The 23,916-nt window shown below is 36.8% G+C and overlaps 1 protein-coding gene across 3 annotated transcripts in view; it reads left to right on the top strand.

Annotated features, from left to right (window-relative positions):
- The window catches only part of HECW1 (HECT, C2 and WW domain containing E3 ubiquitin protein ligase 1), a 458,832-nt gene that overhangs the window by 235,849 nt on the left and 199,067 nt on the right, over positions 1-23,916 (top strand). For all 3 annotated transcript variants that reach the window (NM_001265810.1, XM_015133529.3, XM_077994791.1), the window contains 1 exon segment: positions 22,513-22,607. In NM_001265810.1, the coding sequence (NP_001252739.1) occupies positions 22,513-22,607 (95 nt within the window).

The following is a 23,916-nucleotide window of genomic DNA, read 5'->3' as shown; positions in this document are numbered from 1 at the left end:
TTTCCCATAAATAAAAGCTACAGTGTCGTCTGTTGGTGGGAGTGTGAGGTAGTTCAACCATTGTGGAAGACAGTGTGGGATTCCTCAAGGATCTAGAACTAGAAATACCATTTGACCCAGCGATCCCATTACTGGCTATATACCCAAAGGATTATAAATCATGCTACTATAAAGACACATGCACACGTGTGTTTATTACAGCACTATTCACAATAACAAAGACTTGGAACCAACCCAAATGTCCATCAATGATAGACTGGAGTAAGAAAATGTGGCACATAATACACCATGGAATACTATGCAGCCATAAAATAGGATGAGTTCATGTCCTTTGCAGGAACGTGGATGAAGCTGGAAACCATCATTCTGAGCAAACTATGGCAAAGACAGAAAACCAAACACTGCATATTCTCACTCATAGGTGGGAATTGAACGATGAGAACACTTGGACACAGGGTGTCCCTGGGGCCTGTCATGGGGTGGGGGGCTGAGGGAGGGATAGCATTAGGAGAAATAGCTAATGTAAATGACGAGTTGATGGGTGCAGCAAACCAACATGGCACATGTATACCTATGTACCAAACCTGCACGTTGTGCACATGTACCCTATAACTTAGAGTATTATAAATAAATAAGTAAATAAATAAATAAATAAAAAGTTACAGTGTCATTTTACATATTGGTTTGTTGCAGTCACTTTTGCTATGGTACCATATTTAAAGGCATTAACATGGGATTTATTCTTCTAAATAAGAAATTAGTCAAGTAATACACAGTTCTTCGTGTAAAAAATATATATCAGCTATCACAATTACTTCAAAAAGAAGTTGCAATTAACCATTTTTCATTCAAATAACTAGACAGCTCATAATTTAGCTATTAGAGAAGCATGAGTTTATCACGTGGCAATTTGTATAAGTTAGGGAAATGTGAAATTCTTAAAAATACAAACATCTTCTGGTTATTAAAACTTTATGACTTTTCCAGTTATTTTCAAATTAATTTTAGTTTAGTTTTAGTTAATATAACCAGTCCGTAATACAGCATTCTAAATCATGATGACTTTTGGAAGTACAAATCCAAGTTAGATGATACCTGTATCAAATTATAAAATTTTGACAAGTCAATATGACATTCTGTAGTACAGTAAGATTTTTTCTGTTAGAGTCATTGTTAGCAACAATATCATGACTTTCAGGGCTGTTTATAGTAGAGCAAGTGTTTGTTTGTTTGTTATTGTTTTGGTACAATTTAATATGGCTTTAAAAATTATATAATTTTATCCCTTTGAATGAGTTCTTAGATACAAGTTACTAAAATTAAATGCAGCAGGACAAGTATGTATAAAAGATGACTCTGTTTCATTCTGGTGTTGGTTAGAAACCAGACTCATGCCTGAAAAGCTTTAACATTTTACCTTAAGGAGATACAACAGGTAATATCAGTTTTAAAATTAACATAAATTTTCCAACATTTACTATTAATATTTACACTTATAGTGGAATCATCAATGTTAGATGCCTCATCAATGAACATTATTTCCATTTATCCTCATTTATTTGGAAACCCTTCACCATTCCTTTTGTGTTGATCAAAAGTCACAACCTTTCTCGAAGCTGCTTATTTCTTACAATCCATTTAATTCATAAAAAGAAATACAAATGGATAGATTGCCATATAGGATAGACTGGCAGGACTCAAGGTTTTATACAATTAATGTTGATTATTTCTCTTAAAGTGCTGCTCTTACTGTTTCCTCTTGCTGAAATCAAACACTCTTCCGACTCAATTTATATCACATTATTCTACTGTTACTCAATCTTTTTGAGCATTTGAAGATATTGTACTTTCCATTACTCCTTCTAGATAAGTCTTGAGGCTAACTCTTTCAGAGTTATTATAGCTTTTTTTTGGTTAAAATTGTTTTTCTTGGGGTTTGAGGATATAGTCTCACATCTGTTTTGTAAATGACATATTAGTAGATTTAAGTTCATTATTCTTAAGAATGTTTCTACGTAAAGGCCGGGCATGGTGGCTTATGCCTGTAATCCCAGCACTTTGGGAGGCTGAGGCAGGGGATCATGAGGTCAGGAAATCAAGACCATCCGGGCTAACACGATGAAACCCCATCTCTACTAAAAATACAAAAAAATTAGCCAGGCGTGGTGGCAGGCTCCTGTAGTCCCAGCTACTCGGTCGGGAAGCTGAGGCAGGAGAATGGTGTGAACCCGGGAGGTGGAGCTGGCAGTGAGCCGAGATTGCGCCACTGCACTCCAGCCTGGACGACAGAGCAAGACTCTGTCTCAAAAAAAAAAAAAAAAAAAAGAATATTTCTACGTAGATAATTTGATTCTTTCTGTCAAATAAGTGACTTCACAATGGAAGGCTGTTCTGATCTATGTCTGTCTAATTCATTAATTCTGATTGTACTCTGGTTCATAAGATCTGAGTGTTTTTGCGTTGCAGATATTGTAACACCTGGGTAGCTAAAAACTTGCCGTGAAGTTCAGATATTCATGGTGCTGGCAAACTGCAATGTCTGGGCAACAGTATTCTTTTTTTTTTTTTTTAAATTATACTTTAAGTTCTAGGGTACATGTACACAACATGCAGGTTTGTTACATAGGTATACATGTGCCATGTTGGTTTGCTGCACCCATCAACTCGTCATTTACATTAGGTATATCTCCTAATGCTATCCCTCCCGCAGCCCCCGACCCCATGACAGGCCCCAGTGTGTGATGTTCCCCACCCTGTGTCCAAGTGTTCTCATTGTTCAGTTCCCACCTATGAGTGAGAATATGCAGTGTTTGGTTTTCTGTCTTTGCGATAGTTTGCTCAGAATAATGGTTTCCAGCTTCATCCACGTTCCTGCAAAGGACATGAACTCATCCTTTTTCATGACTGCATAGTATTCCATGGTGTATATGTGCCACATTTTTTTACTCCAGTCTATCATTGATGGACATTTGGGTTGGTTCCAAGTCTTTGTTATTGTGAATAGTGCTGTAATAAACATACGTGTGCATGTGTCTTTATAGTAGCATGATTTATAATCCTTTGGGTATATAGCCAGTAATGGGATCGCTGGGTCAAATGGTATTTCTAGTTCTAGATCCTTGAGGAATTGCCACACTGTCTTCCACAATGGTTGAACTAGTTTACACTCCCACCAACAGTGTAAAAGCATTCCTATTTCTCCACATCCTCGCCAGCATCTGTTGTTTCCTGACTTTTTAATGATCGTCATTCTAACTGGTGTGAGATGGTATCTCATTGTGGTTTTGATTGCATTTCTCTAATGACCAGTGATGATAAGCATTTTTTCACGTGTCTGTTGGCTGCATAAATGTCTTCTTTTGAGCAGTGTCTGTTCATGTCTTTTGCCCACTTTTTGATGAAGTTGTTTGTTTTTTTCTTGTAAATTTGTTTAAGTTCTTGGTAGATTCTGGATATTAGCCCTTTTTCAGATGGGTAGATTGCAAAAATTTTCTCCCATTCTGTAGGTTGCCTGTTCACTCTGATGGTAGTTTCTTTTGCTGTGCATTACTCTTTAGTTTAATTAGATCCCATTTGTCTATTTTGGCATTTGTTGCCATTGCTTTTGTTGTTTTAGTCGTGAAGTCCTCTGAGCAACAGTGTTCTGAAGGCACATTTTTATGTTGACAGATACCTCCTTTCAGCACTTTGAAGTTCTCATTCCTTTGTCTTCCATTGTTTCTGTTTGTGTTGAGCAGTCATCTGTCAGTATGATTGTTGTTCCTTTGAAGGTAAGCTAGCTTTTTTCTTCATTGGATGATGATGTTGTTTTTGTCTTTTTTTTCTCTCTCTCTGATGTCTGATTGCTTTGTTCCTTTTGGATTCATAGAGCTTTTTGAATCTATACCTTGAGGTCTTTCGATGTAGCACTATCATCTCTCTGCTCTCCTTTTAGATTTCAGTTACCTATATTTTAGACTACCTGCTAGTATCCTGTGGGTTTCTTGCTCTTTCGTCTATATTTTCCATCCTTTTCCTCTGCATGCTTCATTCTGGATTTTTTTCTGACCTGTATTCCAGTTCCTTAAATTTTCTCCTCTATATTGTTTAATCTACTGTTAAACCTATTCATTGAGTTCACTATTTCAAAATTACAGTTTCTCAGAATTTCTCAAATTCAAAATTTCTCTTTGGTTCATTTTATAGACTTCATTCTTTGCTAGTAGGTTCAATCTTGTCTTCTTTTTCCTCGAGTGTTTTAAGTATATGTTTGGTGACATCTACTTGTTTTTTGTTTTTAATTTAGAAGGGGGACTTTATTTTGTATATGGGTTTATAGTCTGCAGTGTGGCCATTCCACAGGCTGGGAAGTATAGACTCCACTCAGCAAAGACCGGAAACAGGCACTTTGAGGGAGGAGAAAGCAGAAGAGGAACTTAATGTTGAACAGGTTGGCCAAGTATACGTATTTAACAGGTTTTAGCAGGAGTTATGAATATTCACAAAGGGGGTCCTGACACATGTATATTGAACAAATATGTATGTAACATACAACACAAGTTCACATTAGGGTAGAGACTTAACATTTAAATGAATTACTATTAGGCCCTATCCATCAAAAGCTAAAGCAGGGACATGGAGGCACTCAGGTGTGCAGCCTCTGTAAACAAGCCAGAACCAGTCTATGGTCAGCAGTCTCTTATCAGAAGAAAGTTACTGAAATCATTCTCTTTTATGGTTTTTTATTTTTATTTTTGTTATTTTATTTTATTTTCCATAAGTTATTGGGATACAGGTGGTATTTGGCTACATGAGTAAGTTCTTTAGTGGTGATTTGTGAGATTTTGGCGCACCCATCACCCATGCATACATCACACCATATTTGTAGTCTTTTATCCCTCGCCCCCCTCCCATTCCTCCCCACAAGTCCCCAAAGTCCCTTGTATCATTCTTATGCCTTTGTATCCTCATAGCTGAGCTCCCACATATCAGTGAGAACATATGATGTTTGATTTTCCGTTCCTGAGTTACATCACTTAGAATAATAGTCTTCATCTTCATCCAGGTCACTCCAAGTGTTAATTCATTCCTTTTTATGGCTGTGTAGTATTCCATCATATATATATATATACACACACACACACACACACACACACACACACATATATATACGCACTACAGTTTCTTTATCCACTTGTTGATTGATGGGCATTTGGGTTGGTTGCACGATTTTGCAATTGTGAATTGTGCTGCTATAAACATGTGTGAGCAAGTATCTTTTTCAAATAATGACTTCTTTTCCTCTGGGTAGATACCCAGTAGTGGGATTGCTGGATCAAATGGTAGTTCTGTTTTTAGTTCTTTAAGGAATCTCCACACTGTTTTCCATAGTGGCTGTACTAGTTTACATTCCCACCAGCAGTGTAGAAGTGTTCCCTGTTCACTACTTCCACACCAACATCTACTGTTTTTTGATTTTTTGATTATGGCCATTCTTGCAAGAGTAAGGTGGTATCACACCATGGTTTTGATTTGCATTTCCCTGGTAATTAGTGATGTTGAGCATTTTTTCATATGTTTGATGGCCATTTGTATATCTTCTTTTGAGAATTTTCTATTCATGTCCTGAGCCCACTTTTTGATGGGATTGTTTGGGTTTTTTTTCTTACTGATTTGAATTCATTGTAGATTCTGGATATTTGTCCTTTGTCAGATGTATAGATTGTGAGAATTTTCTCCCACTATGTGGGTTGTATGTTTACTCTTCTGACTGTTCCTTGTGCCATGCAAAAGCTCTTTAGTTTAATTAGGTCCCAGATGTTTATCTTTGTTTTTATTGCATTTGCTTTTGGGTTCTTGGTCATGAAATCCTTGCCTAAGCCAATGTCTAGAAAGGTTTTTCCAATGTTATCTTCTAGAATTTTTATAGTTTCAAGTCTGAGGTTTAAGTCTTTAGTCTATCTTGAGTTGATTTTTGTATAAGGTGAGAGATGAGTATCCAGTTTCTTTCTGCTACATGAGGCTAGCCAATTATCCCAGCACCATTTGTTCAAAAGGGCATCCTTTCCCCACTTTATGTTTTGGTTTGCTTTGTCAAAGATCAGTTGGCTGTAAGTATTTGGGTTTACTTCTGGGTTCTTTATACTGTTCCACTGGTCTATGTGCCTGTTTTTATAACAGTACAATGCTGTTTTGGTGACTGTGGCCTTATAGTATAGTTTGAAATCAGGTAGTGTGATGCCTCTAGATTTGTTCCTTTTGCTTAATCTTGCTTTAGCTATGTTGGTTCTTTTTTGGTTCCATATGAATTTTAGAATTGTTTTTTCTAATTCTGTGAAGAATGGTGGTGGTATTCTGAAGGGGATTGCATTGAATTTGTAGATTGCTTTTGGCAGTATGGTCATTTTCACAATATTGATTCTACCCATTCATGAGCTTGGGATGTGTTTCCATTTGTTTGTGTCATCTATGGTTTCTTTCAGTAGTGTTTTGCAGTTTTCCTTGTAGAAGACTTTTGACTCCTTGGTTAGGTATCTTCTTAAGTTTTGTTTTGTTTTGTTTGTTTGCTTGTTGTTTTTGCAGCTATTGTAAAAGGGGTTGTGTTCTCGATTTGATTCTCTGTTTGGTTGCTGTTGGTGTATAGAAGAGCTACTGATTTGTGTACCTTAATCTTGTATCTGGAAACTTTGCTGAATTCTTTTATCAGTTCTAGGAGCTTTCTAGATGAGTCTTTAGGGTTTTCAAGGTAAACGATCATATCATCAGCAAACAGTGACAGTTTGACTTCCTCTTTACTGCTTTGGATGCCCTTTATTTCTTTCTCTTGTCTGATTGCTCTGGCTAGGACTTCCAGTACCATGATGCAGAGGAGTGGTGACAGTGGGCATCCTTGTTTTATTCCAGTTCTCAGAGGGATTGCTTTCAACTTTTCGCCATTCAGTATTTTGTTGGCTGTGGGTTTGTCATAGATGGCTTTTATTGCACTAAGGTATGTTCCTTTTATGCTGATTTTGCTAAGAGTTTTAATCATAAAGAAATGTTGAATTTTGTCAAATGCTTTCTCTGCATCTATTGAGATGATCATGTGATTTTGTTTTTAATTATGTTTATGTGGTATATCACATTTACTGACTTGTGTATGTTAAACCGTCCCTACATCCCTCTTATAAAACCCGCTTGATCATGGTGGATTATCTTTTTGATATGTTGTTGGATTCGTTTAGCTACTATTTTGTTAAAGATTTCAGCATCTATGTTCATCAAGGACATTGGTATGTAGTTTTCTTTTTTGGTTATGTCCTTTCCTGGTTTTGGTATTAGGGTAATGCTGGCTTCACAGAATGAATTAGAGAGGGTTCCTTCTTTCTCTATCTTGTGGAATAGTGTCAAAAGGATTGGTACCAATTCTTCTTTGAATGTCTGATAGAATTCTGCTGTGAATCTGTCTGGTCCTGGACTCTTTTTTGTTGGTAATTTTAAAATTACCGTTTCAGTCTCACTGCTTGTTATTGGTCTGTTCAGGATATCTAATTCTTCCTGATTTAAGCTAAGAGGGCTATATTTTTCCAGGAATTCATCCATTTCTTCTAGGTTTTCTAGTTTATGTATAAAGGTGTTCATACTAGCCTTGAATAATCTTTTGCATTTCAGTGGTATCAATTGTAATATCTCCTGTTTCATTTCTTAGTAAGGTTATTTGAATATTCTCTCTTCTTTTCTTGGTTAATCTTGCTAATGGTCTATCAATTTTATTTATCTTTTCAAAGAACCAGCTTTTGTTTCATTTATCTTTTGTAATTTTTTTGTTTCAATTTCATTTAGTTCTGCTCTGATTCTGCTCTTGGTTATTTCCTTTCTTCTGCTGGGTTTGGGTTTGGTTTGTTCTTTGTTCTCTAGTTCCTTGAGGTATGACTTAAACTGTCTGTTTGTGCTCTTTCAGACTTTTTGATGTAGGCATTTAGGGCTATGAACTTTCCTCTTAACACCGCCTTTGCTGTATCCCAGAGGTTTTGATAGGTTGTGTCATTATTTTCATTCAGTTCAAAGAATATTTTAATTTCCATCTTGATTTCATTTTCGACCCAATGATCATTCAGGAGCACATTATTTAATTTCCATGTATTTGCATGGTTTTAAAGGTTCCTTTTGGAGTTGATTTGCAGTTTTATTACACTGTGGTCTGAGAGAGTGCTTGATATAATTTCAATTTTTTTTTTAATTTATTAAGGCTTGTTTTATGGCCTATCATATGGTCTATGGTCTATCTTGGAGACTGGAGAAAGTTCCATGCACTGTTGAATAGAATGTAAATTCTGTGTTTGTTGAATGAAATCTTCTTCTTCTCCTCCTTCTTCCTCTTCTCCTTCTCCTTCTCCTTCTCCTTCTTCTTCTTCTTTTGAGATGGAGTTTCACTCTTGTTGCCCAGACTGGAGTGCAGTGGTGCAATCTTGGCTCACCGCAACCTCCGCCTCCCGGGTTCAAGTGATTCTCCTGCTTCAGCTTGCCAAGTAGCTGGGATTACAGGCATATGCCACCATACCTGGCTAATTTTATATTTTTAGTGGAGACAGAGTTTCTCCAAGTTGGTCAGGCTAGTCTCGAACACCGACCTTAAGTCATCCGCCCGCCTCAGCCTCCCAAAGTGCTGGGATTACAAGTGAGAGCCACTGTGCCTAGCCTGTTGGATGAAATGTTCTATGTATATCTGTTAAGTCCATTTGTTCCAAGGTATAGTTTAAGTCCATTGTTTCTTTGTTGACTTACTATCTTAATGACCTGTCTAGTGCTGTCAGTGAAGTATTGAAGTTTCCCCACTATTATTGTGTTGCTGTCTATATCATCTCTTAGGTCTATTAGTAATTGTTTTATAAGTTTGGGAGCTCCAGTGTTAGGTGCATATATGTTTAGGACTGGGATATTTTCCTTTGGACAAGGTCTTTTATCATTACATACTGTCCCTCTTTGTCTCTTTTAAACACTGTTGCTTTAAAGTTTGTTTTGTCTCATACAATAATAGTTCCCCCTGCTCACTTTTGGTGTCCATTTGCTTGAAATGCCTTTTTCCACCCCTTTATTTTAAGTTTATGTGAGTCCTTATGTATTAGGTGAGTCTCCTGAAGGCAGCAGATGGTTGGTGAGTTCTTATCCATTCTGCAGTTTTGTATCTTTTAAGTGGGGAGTTTAGGTCATTTACATTCAATGTTCATATTGAAATATGAGGTACCATTGCTTTCATCATATTCTTTGTTGCCTGTGTACTTTGTTTTTGTTTTTATGCTTTTTAACTTGTTTTTTTTTTTTTTTGTTTTATAGGTCTTGTGTGATTTATGCTTTAAAGAGGTTCTGTTTTGATGTGTTTTCAGGATTTGTTTCAAGATTTAGAGCTCCTTTTAGCAGTTCTTATAGTGGTGGCTTGGTAATGGCAAATTCTCTCAGCATTTGTTTGTCTGAAAGAGGCTGTATCTTTCCTTCATATATGATGCTTAGTTTCACTGGATACAAAATTCTTGGCTGATAATTGTTTTGTTTGAGGAGGCTGAAGATAGGGCCCCAGTCCCTTCTAGGTTGTAGGGTTTCTGCTGAGAAATCTGCTATTAATCTGATAGGTTTTCCTTTGTAGTTTACTTGGTGCTTCTATCTCACAGCCCTTAAGACTCTTTCCTTCATCTTAGCTTTAGATAGCCTGATGACAGTGTGCCTAGGGGAAGATATTTTTGCAGTTAATTTCCCAGGTGCTCTTTGTACTTCTTGTATTTGGCTGTCTAGGTCTCTTGCAAGACCAGGGAAGTTTTCCTCAATTATTCCCCCAAATGTTTCCCAGGCTTTTAGAATTCTCTTCTTCCTCAGGGACATCAATTATTCTTAGGTTTGGTCATTTAACATAATCCCAGACTCCTTGAGGCTTTGTTCATATTTTCTTATTCTTTTTTCTTTGTCTTTGTTGGATTGGGTTAATTCAAAGACCTTGTCTTCAATCTCTGAATTTCTTTCTTCTACTTGTTCAATTCTATTGCTGTGACTTTCCAGAGCATTACACATTTCTAAAAGTGTGCACAAAGTTTCCTGAATTTTTTATTGTGTTTTCTTTAAGCTATCTATTTCCATGAATATTTCTCCCTTTACTTCTTGTATCATTTTTTTGGATTTCCTTGCACTGGGCTTTGCCCTTCTCTGGTCCCTCCCTGATTAGCTTAAAAACTAACCTCCTGAACTCTTTTTCAAGTAAATCAGGGATTTCTTCTTCGTTTGGATCCATTGCTGGTGAACTAGTGTGATTTTGGGGAGGCATTGACGAGCCTTGTATTATCATATTACCAGGGTTGGTTTTCTGGTTCCTTCTCATTTGGGTAGGCTCTATCAGAGGGAAGGTCTGGGGCTGAAGGCTGTTGTTCATATTCTTTTGCCTCCGGAGTGTTCACTTGAATTAGTACTCTCCCCCTTTTCCTATGGTGTGGCTTCCTGCGAACCAAACTGCAGTGATTGTTGTCTCTCTTTTGGGTCTAGTCACGCAGTGAGTCTACCCGCCTCCGGGCTGGTACTGGGGGTTATCTGCACAGAGTCCTTTGATGTGAACCATCTATAGGTCTCTCAGCCATGAATACCAGTGCCTGTTCCGGTGGAGATGGCAGAGGGTACAATGGATTCCGTAGGGGTCCTTAGTTTTGGTTGTTTAATGCTCTATATTTGTGTGGTTGGCCTCCTACCAGGAGGTGGCGCTTTCCAGAGAGCAACAGCTGTAGTAGTGTGGAGAGGGACCGGTGGTGGGCGATGCCTTAGAACTCTAAAGATTATATTCCCTTTATCTTCCACTATCAGGGTGGGTAGGGAAGGACCACCAGGTAGGGGCAGGGCTAGACATGTCTGAGCTCAGACTCTTAGGGCAGGTCTTGCTGTGGCCGCTGTGGGGGATGGGGGTGAGATTCCCAGGAGTGACATCTACTCCTTACTGAACACAAGCCTGTATCTGATGACTCTGATATCTGGAAATTCTATATATCTGCTTTTTGTCAGCTGTTTTTCTTTCTTTCTTTCTTTCTTTCTTTCTTTCTTTCTTTCCCTTTTTTTTTTTTTTTTTTTTTTTACATTGCCTTGTCTTTGCATGTGCTTGGTCAATTTTAATTAAGAACTGTACAATGTAAATGAGAACTTGTAGAAATCAGTTGAGGCTTAGAATGATGCTACTTTCCTCCTGAGAGGTTTTGCATTTTCTTCTGACCAGTGTCTAGCAATCCAGAATAACCTCAATTGAATTTCAAGGCTTGAGATGATTCGGAGGGCTAAGGCTGGTATATTTCTCAACAATATATCTATTTACTTATTCAGAGTCCCATCTTGAATCGTGAAGGAATTATCAGAGCTTTCCTTTTTGACAGGCTTTAGATTTTTAAGTTTTATCCCCTTAACCCTACACACCTGTCAAACATTCTTTTCAGCTTCTCAGCCTCTCAGATGCTTCTTTTAGAATCAACACATTTACCCCTAGAGAAACAACCCCAAATCCTGGACTTATCTCTGAGTTTTCATCTTCTGTATCCTGACCTCATTATTTTATTTTCCACTGCCTTGCTAGGTCTCTGATGCCTTCAGGCTAGGGTTTCTAGATCTAGGGGGAAAAACTTTCAGGACATCTAATTAAATTTAAAATAAATAATGAATAATATTTTTAGTGTATGTGTATTCCATACAATAATCGAAACCTGCTTATACTAAAAATTCATTCCTTATTTATCTGAAACTCAATTTTAACTGGGTGTCCTGTATTTGATTTGGTAACCCTACTTTTGGCAGAATTATTTATACATTTTAACAGCTTTTCTAGATGTTCTCTGAATTACCTAGTACATCATTACTGAAAGTGGAAGTTTACTTCTGCTAGCTGGTCAGCAAACTTGAGTTACTAAAAACTTTTGAGAGATAAATCACCAAGAAAGGAGTTAATGTTTGCTTAAATCCTAGGTCTGCCATGAACCATATGTGTGACCTTATGTAAGTGGCCTTAATTTTGACCTCATTTTCCTTAGATGTAAAATAAGAATGACAGGTGACATTTACTGAGGACTGGTTATATGCTAAGCATTGTGCTAAACACTTTTTTAAAGAAGGTTAATAATAATTGGCTATACTTCATAGGATTCTTGTGAGGATCAAATTAGAAAATATTATTAATGGCCTGGTACATAGTAAGTGCTAATTAACTCTTAAGACAAATTTAAGTCATTGCTTTTAAACTTAATTGAACATTTTACTTACTCGGGTCTCCTATCATCATTGCATACTGATGTCTCAAGTGCTACAGCTGGCCTACTAATCCCTTAACAGTATAGGAAGGTGGGGGGGCAGGGAAGCAATTTTCTCATTTCTTTAAGTGATAATAAACTGAAGTGAAACAATCCTTACTCTCTGAATACATGCCTTTAAATAAAGATTAGAGCTGCAATCTGTGTATAAATAAGTGTATTTATAGTGGTAGAAACTTCAGTTTTGCTTTACTTCATGAACGACATGGTCACCCCTGCCCAAACTTGAAAATATAAATATATATATTATCGATGTATGTGTTTTAATATTTATGGATGGCTTTCATTCATAGCTCCCTCTTAAATAAGAAAAAACTTTAATGATTTAATATCTCTTTTGAGCTAGAATGGAAAATCATTTTAAATTACAGGGATATTTAGGTTAAATAAAAGGAAGATCAATTTGTAATCAAGTTGCTAAACACTGGAACATATTGTTGTTTAAGAAAATACTTGTTTAAGAAAAATACCTGTTTAAGAAAAAGGAAAACAACCTTTGCCAACAACTTCTTAGGAGAGTGCCATGATGTCCATTTCCAAAAAGGTAGTATAGAAGCAAGCTGGCTTCACTTCCCCCCACAGAAAATTTAAAACAATTGTATAGCACCAAGATGATCATCAGCAATATCACAGAACTCAAATATGAGGATAAGACAGCTCTCAGGACCACAAAGCAGTGAAAAAAAACTCTGAGCAGTTGGTAAGAGAATCAGACTTCCATATCCACAATGCCCCTCCCCTCAATCTACCTGGCACCAAGTACATGGAAAATTTTTCCCCAGCTCACGATTTCTACACTGGAAAAAGTGAAATGGAGGTAGACAACTAGCTTCCCCATCATTTTGGGTTCCCTGGCAGGAGACTTGTCCCTGCCTCAATGCACAAGAAGCATTGGGAGTGCCTAAAGAGAGAACTATTCCTGAGAGCAACCATAGACAAAGCATGGAGGAAAGACCACAACCCCTGGAAACTCTGCAATGTAGCTCAGCCAAAGGAAACACTAAATTGGGGTGAATGTTCAGCAGCACCATGCCATGGAAAGCTTGTTCCACAGATCCCCCATCGCATAAGCCCTTAGCCAGTTTTTACATAGTCCTGGGATAACCCCTTTGGGACCTCCTCCATTCAGGATGGGCAGCAATCTGCTTGTTTACTAGAAGTGAGGCAAACCTGGGCTTAACGTGCCATCTAGTGTCAAAAAAGAGGCAACCATATATAGTAGGGGAAAAAAAGAAAGATATCAACAGGTAAATTACAAAGAATCTCTACACAAACATATCCAATAATAAAAAAAAAAAAAGTCAGACAGAGAAGACGGAAATAAATAACTAATCCTTCAGTGCCAAGAGACATATGTATATCTATAAGAAAAACAGCAAACAGAAAACCATGACCTCCTCAAGAAGGCAAAGAAAGGAACTAGCGATTGACCCCAGTGAGACAACAATATGTGCACTCTCTGACTAAGAACTGAAAATAGCAGCTTTAAAGAAACTCAGTGATCTCCAGTGATCTCCAAGATAACACAGAAAAAGCAATTCAGAAATTTATCAAGGAAATTTAACAAAGAGATTGAAATAATTTAAAAAGTAAAACAAATCTTGGAACTGAGAAATATATTTGCTGAAGTGAAAAATTTATTACAAGTTCTCAACAGCAGACTGAATCAAGCAGAGAAAAGAATCAGTAAGCTTAAAGACAGGCTATTTGAAAATACACAGAGGAGAAAAAAGAAAAAACAATAAAAAGGAACCAAGATCACCTACAAGACATAGAAAATTACCTCAAAAGACCAAATCTAAGAATTATTGGTGTTCGAAAGGAATTGAGCAACAAGGAGTAGAAAACGTATTCAAAGAAATAATAACAGAAAACTTTCCAAAACTTGAGAAAGAGGTATATATCCATCCAGATACAGAAAGATCAGAAAACACCAAACAGACTCAACTCAAATAAGGCTATACCAAGGCATATAATAATCAAACTTTCAAAGGTCATGGACAAAGATGGCATCTTAAAAGCAGCAAGAGAATAGAAGCAAAGAACATATAAAGGAGCTCCAGTTCATCAGGCAACAGACTTCTTAATGGAAACCATACAGACCAAGAAGGAGTGAGATGACGTTTTTGAAGTGCTGAAAGGAAAAACAAACAAACAAAAAAAAAAAAAAAAAAAAAAACTGCCTCCCAGGAATTCTGTATCCAGCAAAGTTATCTTTCAAATATGAAAAAGAGATAAATTCTTTCCCAGAGAAACAAAGCCCAAAAGAATTCACTACCACCAGACCCATCATACAAGAAATGCTAAAGAGAGTTCTTTAATCTGAAAAACAAAAACAAAAACACTAATGAGTAAAAAGGAAACATTTGAAGATATAAAATCCACTGGTAAAATCAAGTACACAGACAAACCCAGAATACTCTAATACTGTAATTATGGTGTGCAATATACTCATATCTCTAGTAGGAAGCCAAAAAGACAAATTGATCAAAAACAATAATACCTATAGCAACCTATTAAGAGATAAGTAATATAAAAATATGTAAATTGAGGCAACGTAAAATTCAAATGCTGGGAGGATGGAATTAAATTATAGAGGCTTTTTAAAAAAATTTGTTCTTTGTTTCTATTCTTTATGATCTAAGATAAGTTGTCATCTCCTTAAAATAACTTGTTACATCTATAAGATTTTTTTGTAAGCCTCATGGCAACCAAAATGCAAAAACCTATAATAGATTCACTAAAAATAAAAAGCAAAAAATTAAAACATACTACCAGAGAAAATCACTTAACCACAAAGGAAGACAGGAAACATGGAAAAAAGGAAGAGAGCAGTTAAAAACCAACCAGAGGCCAGGCGCAGTAGCTCACGCCTGAAACCCAGCACTTTGGGAGGCCGAGGCAGGCAGATCATGAGGTCAAGAGATCAAGACCATCCTGGGCAACATGGTGAAACCCTGTCTCTACTAAAAATACAAAAATTAGCTGGGCATGGTGGCACGCACCTATAGTCCCAGCTACTCAGGAGGCTGAGGCTGGAGAATCACTTGAACACGGGAGGTGGAGGTTGCAGTGAGCCAAGCTCGTACCACTGCATTCCAGCCTGGCAATGGAGCGAGACTCCATAAAAAAAAAAAAAAAAAAAAAAAAAAAAAAAAAAAAAAAAAAAAAAAAACAGAAAACAAGCAACAAAATGGCAGTAGTCAGTCCTTACTTATCAATAATAAAAACAAATATAAATACACTCAATTCTCTAATTAAAAGGGATAGGGTGGCTGAGTTAATAAAGAAACAAGATCCAACTATATGCTGCCTAAAAGAAACCCACTTCAGCTATAAAGACACAGATAGACTGAAAGTATAGAGGTGGAAAAAGATATTCCATGCAACTAGAAACCATAATGGGCAGGAGTAGCTATGCTTACATCAGATAAAATAGACTAAAAATCAAAGACTGCAAAAAGAGATAAAGTAGGTCACTATATAATGATAAAGGGGTCAATGCAGCAAGAGGCTATGAAAATTATAAATATTTATGCACCAAACACCAGAGCTCCCAAATATGTAAAGCAAACATTAATAGATCTAAAATGAGAGATAGACTACAATATGATCATAATAGGGGACTTCGATACCCCACTCTCCATAATGCCTGTATCATTCCAACAAGGAAATGTTGTAAGTAAACTACACACTGACCACATGGCCTAACTGACATCTGTAGAACATTTCATTCAACTGCTGCAGAAGATACATTTTTTTTTTATCAGCACATGGAACATTCTTCAGAATAGACCGTATATTAAGCCACAAAATAAGTGTCAACAAATTCAAAAAAGTAGAAATCATATCAGGTATCTTCTCTGATCACAAAAAGAATACAACAAAATCAATAACAAGAGGAACTTCAGAAACTACACAAACACATGGAAATTAAACTACATGCTCCTGAACAACTAATGGAGAAATTAAGAAAGAAGTTTTAAAATTTTTTGAAACAAATCAAATAGAAATACAGCAAACCAAAATGTATGAGATACAGTAAAAAGCATTACTAAGAGGGAAGTTTATAGCAATAAACACCTATATCAAAAAAGTAGAAAGACTTTAAGTAAACAGCCTAATGAGGTACCTCAAGGAACGAGAAAAGCAAGAACAACCCAAACCCAAAATAAGCAGAAAAAAGAAATAAAAAAGAGCAGGGCAGAAATAAATTAAATTGATACTTCAAAAATACAAAAGATCAACAAAATGAAGACTCAGTTTTTTTGAAAGGATAAACAAAGCTAGAATAGCTAAGAAAAAAAGAGAGGAGACTCAAATAAATCATATAAGAAAAAAAAAGGAGACATAACAACTGAGACCTCAGAAATACAAAAGATCATTAGCGACTATTACGGACAACCATACATCAACAAATTGGAAAACCTAGAAAAAATGGATAAATTCCCAAGTACATACATCTTACCAAGAGTGAACCATGAAGAAATAAAAAACTGCAACAAACCAATAATGAATAATAAGACTGAAGCCATAATAAAAAGTCTCCCTTCAGAGAAAACTTCAGGACCCGATGACTTCATTGCTGGATTCTACCAAATATTTAAAGAAGAATGAACACCAATTCTGCTTCAACTCTTCAAAAAAATTGAAAAGAAAGGAATTCTTCCAAACTCATTCTACAAGGCCAGCATTATCCTGGTACCAAAGCCAGACAAGGGCACAACAAAAAAAAAAGGAAACTACAGGCCAGTATCACTGATTAACATAGATACAAAAGTCCTCAACAAAACACTAGCAAACCTAATTCAACAACACATTAAAAAGAGTATTCACCACGATCAAGTGGGATGCATCACAGGGATGCAAGGATGATTCATCATATACAAATCAATAAATGTCATACATCACGTTAACCCAGAATCAAGAACAAAACCATATGATCATTTCAATAAATGCTGAAAAAGCATTTGACAAAATTCACGTCCTTTTATGATAAAAACCCTCAACAAACTGGGTATAGAAGGAACATACCTCAAAATAATGAAGACCATGTGTGACAAACCCATAACTAACATAGCACTGAATGGAGAAAAAAATGAAAGCCTTTCTTCTAAGATCTGGAACAAGACAAAGATACACACTTTCACCATTTTTACTCAATATAGTACTAGAAGTTCTGGCCAGAGTGATTAGGCAAGAGAAAGAAATAAAGGGCATCCAAATTGGAAAGGAAGAAGGTAAAGTAGACTTGTTCAAATATGACATGATTTTATATTAAAAAAAAAAGATTCCACCAAAAATTGTTAGAACTGATAAGCAAATTTAGCAAAGGTGCAGGATACAAAATAAACATGCAAAAGTCATGTATATATGCCAACAGCAAACAATCTGAAAAAAGAAATCTAGAAAGCAATCCCATTTACAATAGCCACAAAGGATGTAAAATACCTAGGCATCAATTTAACGAGCAATGGAAAACTGTAAAACACTGTGGAAAGACATTGAAGTAAACATTTAAAAATAGAAAGATATTCCATGCTTATGTATTGAAAGAATTACTATGACTAAAATGACAGTTCTACCCAAAGCAATTTACAGACTCAATGCAATTACTACCAAAATATCAATGATATTCTTCACAGAAATAGAAAAACTAATCCTAAAATGTATATGGATCCACAAAAGACCCTGGATAGCCAAAGCAATTCTGAGCGAAAAAGAACAAAAGTGGAGGCATCATACTACCTGACTTTAAAATATGCTACAAAACTGTAGTAACCAAATCAGCATGGTAGTGGCAAAAAACAGACACATAGACCAATGGAACATATAATAATAGAGGACCCAGAAATAAATCCAGGCATTTGCAGCCAACTCATTTTCAACAAAGGTGCCAAGAACATACAATGGGGAAAGATTAGTCTCTTCAATAAATAATGCTGGGAAAACTGGAAATCCATATGCAGAAGAATGAAACTAGACCCCTATTGCTCATCATACACAGAAATTACAACAAAATGGATTAAAGGCCTAAATCTAAGACCTAAAACTGAAACTACTAGAAGAAAATATTGGGGAAACTCTCCAGGACATTGGTCCGGGCAAAGATTTCTTTGTGTTAGACCTAAAAATCACAGGCAACCAAAGCAACGGTTGACAGATAGGATTATATCAAGCTGAAAGTCTCCTGCACTGCAAAGGAAACAATCAACAAAGTGAAGAGATAAGCCAAAGAATGGGAGAAAATATTTGCAAACTGTCTGTCTGATAAGGAATTAATAACCAAAATTACAAGAAGCTTAAACAACTCAAGAGCAAAAAACAACCTGATTTTTAAGTGGACAAAAGATGTGAATAGACATTTCTTAAAAGAAGACAGACAAATGGCCAACAGGCATGAAAAAAATGCTCAACATCAGTAATCATCAGGGAAATGCAAATCAAAACCACAATGAGTTATCATTCACCCCAATTAAAACAAGACAGGTAGTAACAAATACCGGTGAGAACACAGAGAAAGGGGAACCCTCGTACACCGCTGGTGGGAATGTAAATTAGTACAGCCACTGTGAAAATCTGACAGATTCCTCAAAAAACTAAAAAAAGAACCACCATATGACCCAGCAATTCCATTACAGGGTATATAGCCAAAAGAAAGGAAGTCAATATATCGAAGAGATATCCGCACTCCCATGTTTATTGCAGTACTATTCACAACAGCCAAAATATGAAATCAACCTAAGTGCCCATTAATAGATGAGTGCATAAAGAAAATGTGGTATGTAATATTATTCAGCCATAAAAAGAATGAAATTCTGTCATTTGCAGTAACACGGATGGAACTGGAGGTCATTATGTTGAGTGAAATAAGCCAAGCACAGAAGGATAAATATTGCATGTTTTCATTCATATGTGGGAGCTAAAAAAGTGGATTTCATGGAGATTGAGAATAGATTGGTGGTTACCAGAGACCAAGAAAGGTAGAAGGAAGAAGAAGATGAATAGAGATTGATTAATGGGTACAAATATACAGTTTGATAGAAGAAATAAAATCTAGTGTTTGATGGATCAGTAGAGTGACTATAATTTATAATAATTATCATATGTTTCAAAATGGCTAGAAGAGAATAATTCAAATGTCTCTAGCACAAAAAAGACAAATAATTAAGATGATGTACATCCCAATTACATTGATTTGATCTCTACAAATTATATGAATGTATTCAATCATCACATGTATCCTGAAAATATGTACATCTATTATGTATCCAAAAAAACTAAAAATGGAAGAAACAAAGAAGAGTACAGAGTTTGAAGGGTTCCATGAATTCTTGGCTCAAAATATGCACTGATCTGCTCATCTAGCAATAGGGTTCAATGCAGGATTGTATATCATTTCCCTGACCTTTTTGCTCAAAGGCATTGAAATAATTTTTTATTTAAATGGAAATCTAGTACTGCCCATTTGGGATCCCTGGTACCTAAAAGTCCCTTCCACCCAACTGAGCTGAAGGTGAGGCCATTTGGCCCCTCCATGCTGATCCCACCGGCACCTACAAGCAGAGTAACTCCTGGACTAGGCAACACCAACTCATTGTGATTAACTAGATGGATGGCTCACTGCTTTATTCAGAGTCCTTCCCTGATCCCTGACTTACAGGAAACTTGCCTCTCAGGCCAACACAGTGTTGGATCCAGATGTGTAGACCTAACATGGGGACAACGTTGAGGTGTCTTGGAGAATAAGTACAGAACTGGGTTATAAGATTGTCCACCAAGAGCTTGAAAAGACAATCAACAGGCATGTGAAAGAACTGTAGAGAAAATAACTCAGGAAGGAAACTCAAAGTATAGGCATATCTGAAGTAAGAACACGTCCACTAACAAAGGGACTGATAAGCATCCAGGCATCATCCAGGCAATGGAAAATCTGAACAACTGCAATTCAATTCAATGACTTCAAAAAAAATTTAAATAGCTAATTAAAACTTGATGAAAAAGTTTAATCCTACTAATAATCAAATAAATGAAGTAAAAATAATAATCGGATTCTATTTTAAGCCTGTTTTTAAGTGATGATATTCAGTGCTAACATGGATTCTATGAGATGGTCAGACTCACATTTCCTCATAGAAATATAAAGTATTATTTGGAAAGCAATTTGGCCACAAGCAGGGAGGATCCCTAAAATATTCTTTTTTTTTTTTTGAGACTGAATCTTGCTCTGTTGTCCAGGCTGGAGTGCAATGGCGTGATCTTGGCTCACTGCAACCTCCACCTTCCGGGCTCCAGCAATTCTCCTGCTTCAGCCTCCCGAGTAGCTGGAATTGCAGGAGTGCACCACCACGCACAGCTAATTTTTGTATTTTTAGTAGAGATGAGGTTTCACCATGTTGGCCAGGCTGGTCTCAAACTCCTGACCACAAACGATCCACCCACTTCGGCCTCCCAAAGTGTTGGGATTACAGGCCTGAGCCACCACGCCCGGCCCGTATCTTTTAGCCTAAGGAAGACTACTGCTATATTCATATCTATAGCACTGAGGAAACCTTTACATATCAGTTAGGTTTAGGTTTAGCTACATATAACAGAAATCCTAATGGTAAATGCATAGGTGTTATCTGCCAGGAAGGCTGCAAAATATAGTACTTTAGCTGGACATTATCACTCAAAATAAAATTGAGATTCTGTTATTAATGAGGAAAGGTAGAATGGATGTCAGGTAGGTATCTAGCGATTTTTGCTCCATTGTCCTAGGGAGAAAATTTGAACTTAAAAAATAATTTGTAAAAAGTAATTGGTTTTCAGAGAAAAGCCTGAATTTCCAAATATAGGAAATATTTGCAATGTGTAAATCTATACAGTTGTTCTACATAATAAGTAATGTTATTTGAGGAGTTTTTAATGATAGTTGGCCATGCTTATTTCATAATGTCAACTTTTTTAAAAAGCAAAATGTATTATTCTTAGTTTATACTCTCAATTATGTAAAAATCTCAGAAAATTGTTATTTCATTTATACTTATCTTCATTTTTTTGTATTTTCCATTCTGAGTACATTTTAAATGCATGCTAAAAAATTGTAGACATTATTTTTAATATGATACTTGATGGCAAATTTTCATATTTGAGAGAAAAGATCTCAAATTGGAGATTTCTCATATTGTTTCAAACAAAATGTAAGGGACCAAGACAAAGCCTGGTAATTTTTTTTAATTTTAAGAAAACAAATCCTATAAACAGTGAATTGGGGAAAACAAGTCACCTTCAAATGAACTAAACTCATGTTGGCTACAGATCTTATCCTCTACAGAACCAAATGCCAGAAGGAAAAGGACTCATGTTATTGTCATTTAGTCATCACATCATCACAATCACTGACACTTACTGAGCACTTAATTGAATCTAAGCACTTTTATTTGCTTAACCAACATCTTATGAAGTCCTCTTTTAACAGGGGGTACAGGGACTTATCCATTGTCTCACAGATTATAAATAACGGAGCTGAAATTCAAACCCAGTGTGATCCCCCTAAACTCTTTGTATTCTGCTAAACATCTATAGAACTTTTTTTTTTTTTTTTTGAAATGGAGTCTCACCCTGTTACCCAGGCTGGAGTCCACTGATGTGATTATAACTCTCTGTAGCCTTAAACTCCTGGGCTCAAGCGATCCTCCTGCCTCAGCCTCCCAAGTAGCTGGGAACTACAGATGCGTGCCACCACTGCCAGCTACATCTATAGAACTTTGAAGGAAAACAAATTGTGGTGCATTATCATCGATGGGTATAGGAGTTTAGAAAATATGCCTCCCTCCCATGTACTTCAATAACTTCTCAAAGTATTTCTGCAAATTGCCAAGATATTAATCACAATGAATTGAATAATAGGACATTACAGAAGGAACAGACAGGTGGTAGGCTGTCTCAGAACATCTTAGAACTAAGGGTTTAAAATCAATGACCTCTAATGGGGTCGGATGGATCCTGAGAAGTCCAAATAATGGACTTAATTTGGATACAAAATGTTAAGGCCAAAACAATTTTTCATGTCACAGTTTTAGGAAGAAGTCAGACCTGTCCTTGAAGCCACATGAGGAGCATCATTGTCGAGTGTGGCCTGGCTTGCTCGTGGGGGGAATTAGGTTGCAGTTCTTAGAGATGTCCTCTGTGGCCATAGCTGCCTCTCCCTGGGTTATACCCTACTTCTCAGTCTCGTTTTTTGTTTGTCTTTCAGCTGAAACTAAGATCTGCTTCAAATACTACCATGGAGTGAGTGGGGCCCTGCGAGCAACCACCCCCAGTGTCACGGTCAAAAACTCAGCAGCTCCTGTAAGTCTCATTTCTCCATCTGCGGTTACACCTAACTCTGGTCTTTCTTCACTTGCCTATTTTGTTCGTGTGTGTGTGTGTGTGTGTGTGTACATGTACATACACACATATGGAGATATACTGATAGATTGATTATGAATAAATGGAGAGACACCTCAAAATAGTCAAGAGGAATGAGATCCATAGTTGACCTTATTAAAGCTCATGCTACACTTGTGTGTTAGGGAGGAGCCAAGCTTCTGTATTTTCCTTAGATGGCCAAACGTTTCTAACAGAGACATGTGCAATCACAGCGAAGAAGCCTTTTCTTTGGATCACATTTTTTAATTGTTTGGTTTTAAATATTGATATTTTCTTATGTTTTTATTTCTTTTAGGCTTGTAAATAAATTAATGAAGTGGGATTTATTGCCTCAGGTTGATTTTAGTCATAGAATTATAACGTGATAGGCCCGGAAAGACCAGAATCTCTCACCCTTCTCTGTGTATAAATGAGGACAGTGGCCAAGGAGCCTAAATAATCTATCTCAGGTCACAGAACTCATTGCAGATCCAGGATTTAAGTCACATCTTTTGTTCCCTGCTGTGTGACTTTGCTCAGGCCTATGGTAATAGATGCCATCTTTCCTAATTACAATCCAGTTTTTATCCTTGTAGTGCTTCTCTCTTAGTTCTTAATACATCTGATTAGGCTGAAATGCACTGAGAAATGGCATTCCTTTTCCTTTTCCTTTTCACATAAATTTAAAATGACCAACTGGGGAGTCTGGACAGAAACCAGTGGGGGACTTTGTCATGCTAGTGGAAGTGAAAAAGACTCTTCTTTTTTAACGTTAAAAAAAAAAACAGTCCAGGCCCAGTGGCTCACACCTGTAATCCCAACACTTTGGGAGGCCCCAGGCAGGCAGATCACTTGAGGTCAGGAGTTTAAGACCAGCCTGGCCAACATGGTGAAACCCTGTCTCTATTAAAAATACAAAATTAGCCAGGCATGGTAGCGAGTGCCTACAATCCCAGCTACTTGGGAAGCTAAGGCAGAAGAATCACTTGAACCCGGGTGCAGTGAGCAGAGATCGCGCCACTGCACTCCAGCCTGGGCAACAAGAGTGAAACTCCGTTTCAAAAAAAAAAAAGAGAGAGAGAGAGAAAGTATTTGACATCAAATATGAATGATTCAGAAAGGACTTTCACTCCAAAAAATATTCCACTTTGCTGCTTTGCAAATCAGTTCTACAGCATCCTAAAGTTGAGCTGATTGAGGCCTTGGTAGTAAGCAGTAAGGTAAGCATGCCCGAGCCCCAAAGCCTGGC

The sequence above is a fragment of the Macaca mulatta genome, chromosome 3 (genome assembly GCF_049350105.2).
Source record: "Macaca mulatta isolate MMU2019108-1 chromosome 3, T2T-MMU8v2.0, whole genome shotgun sequence".
NCBI classification, from domain to species: Eukaryota; Metazoa; Chordata; class Mammalia; order Primates; family Cercopithecidae; genus Macaca; species Macaca mulatta.
Note: the sequence above shows the minus strand (reverse complement) of the source record. Positions and strands in the feature narration are given on the sequence as shown.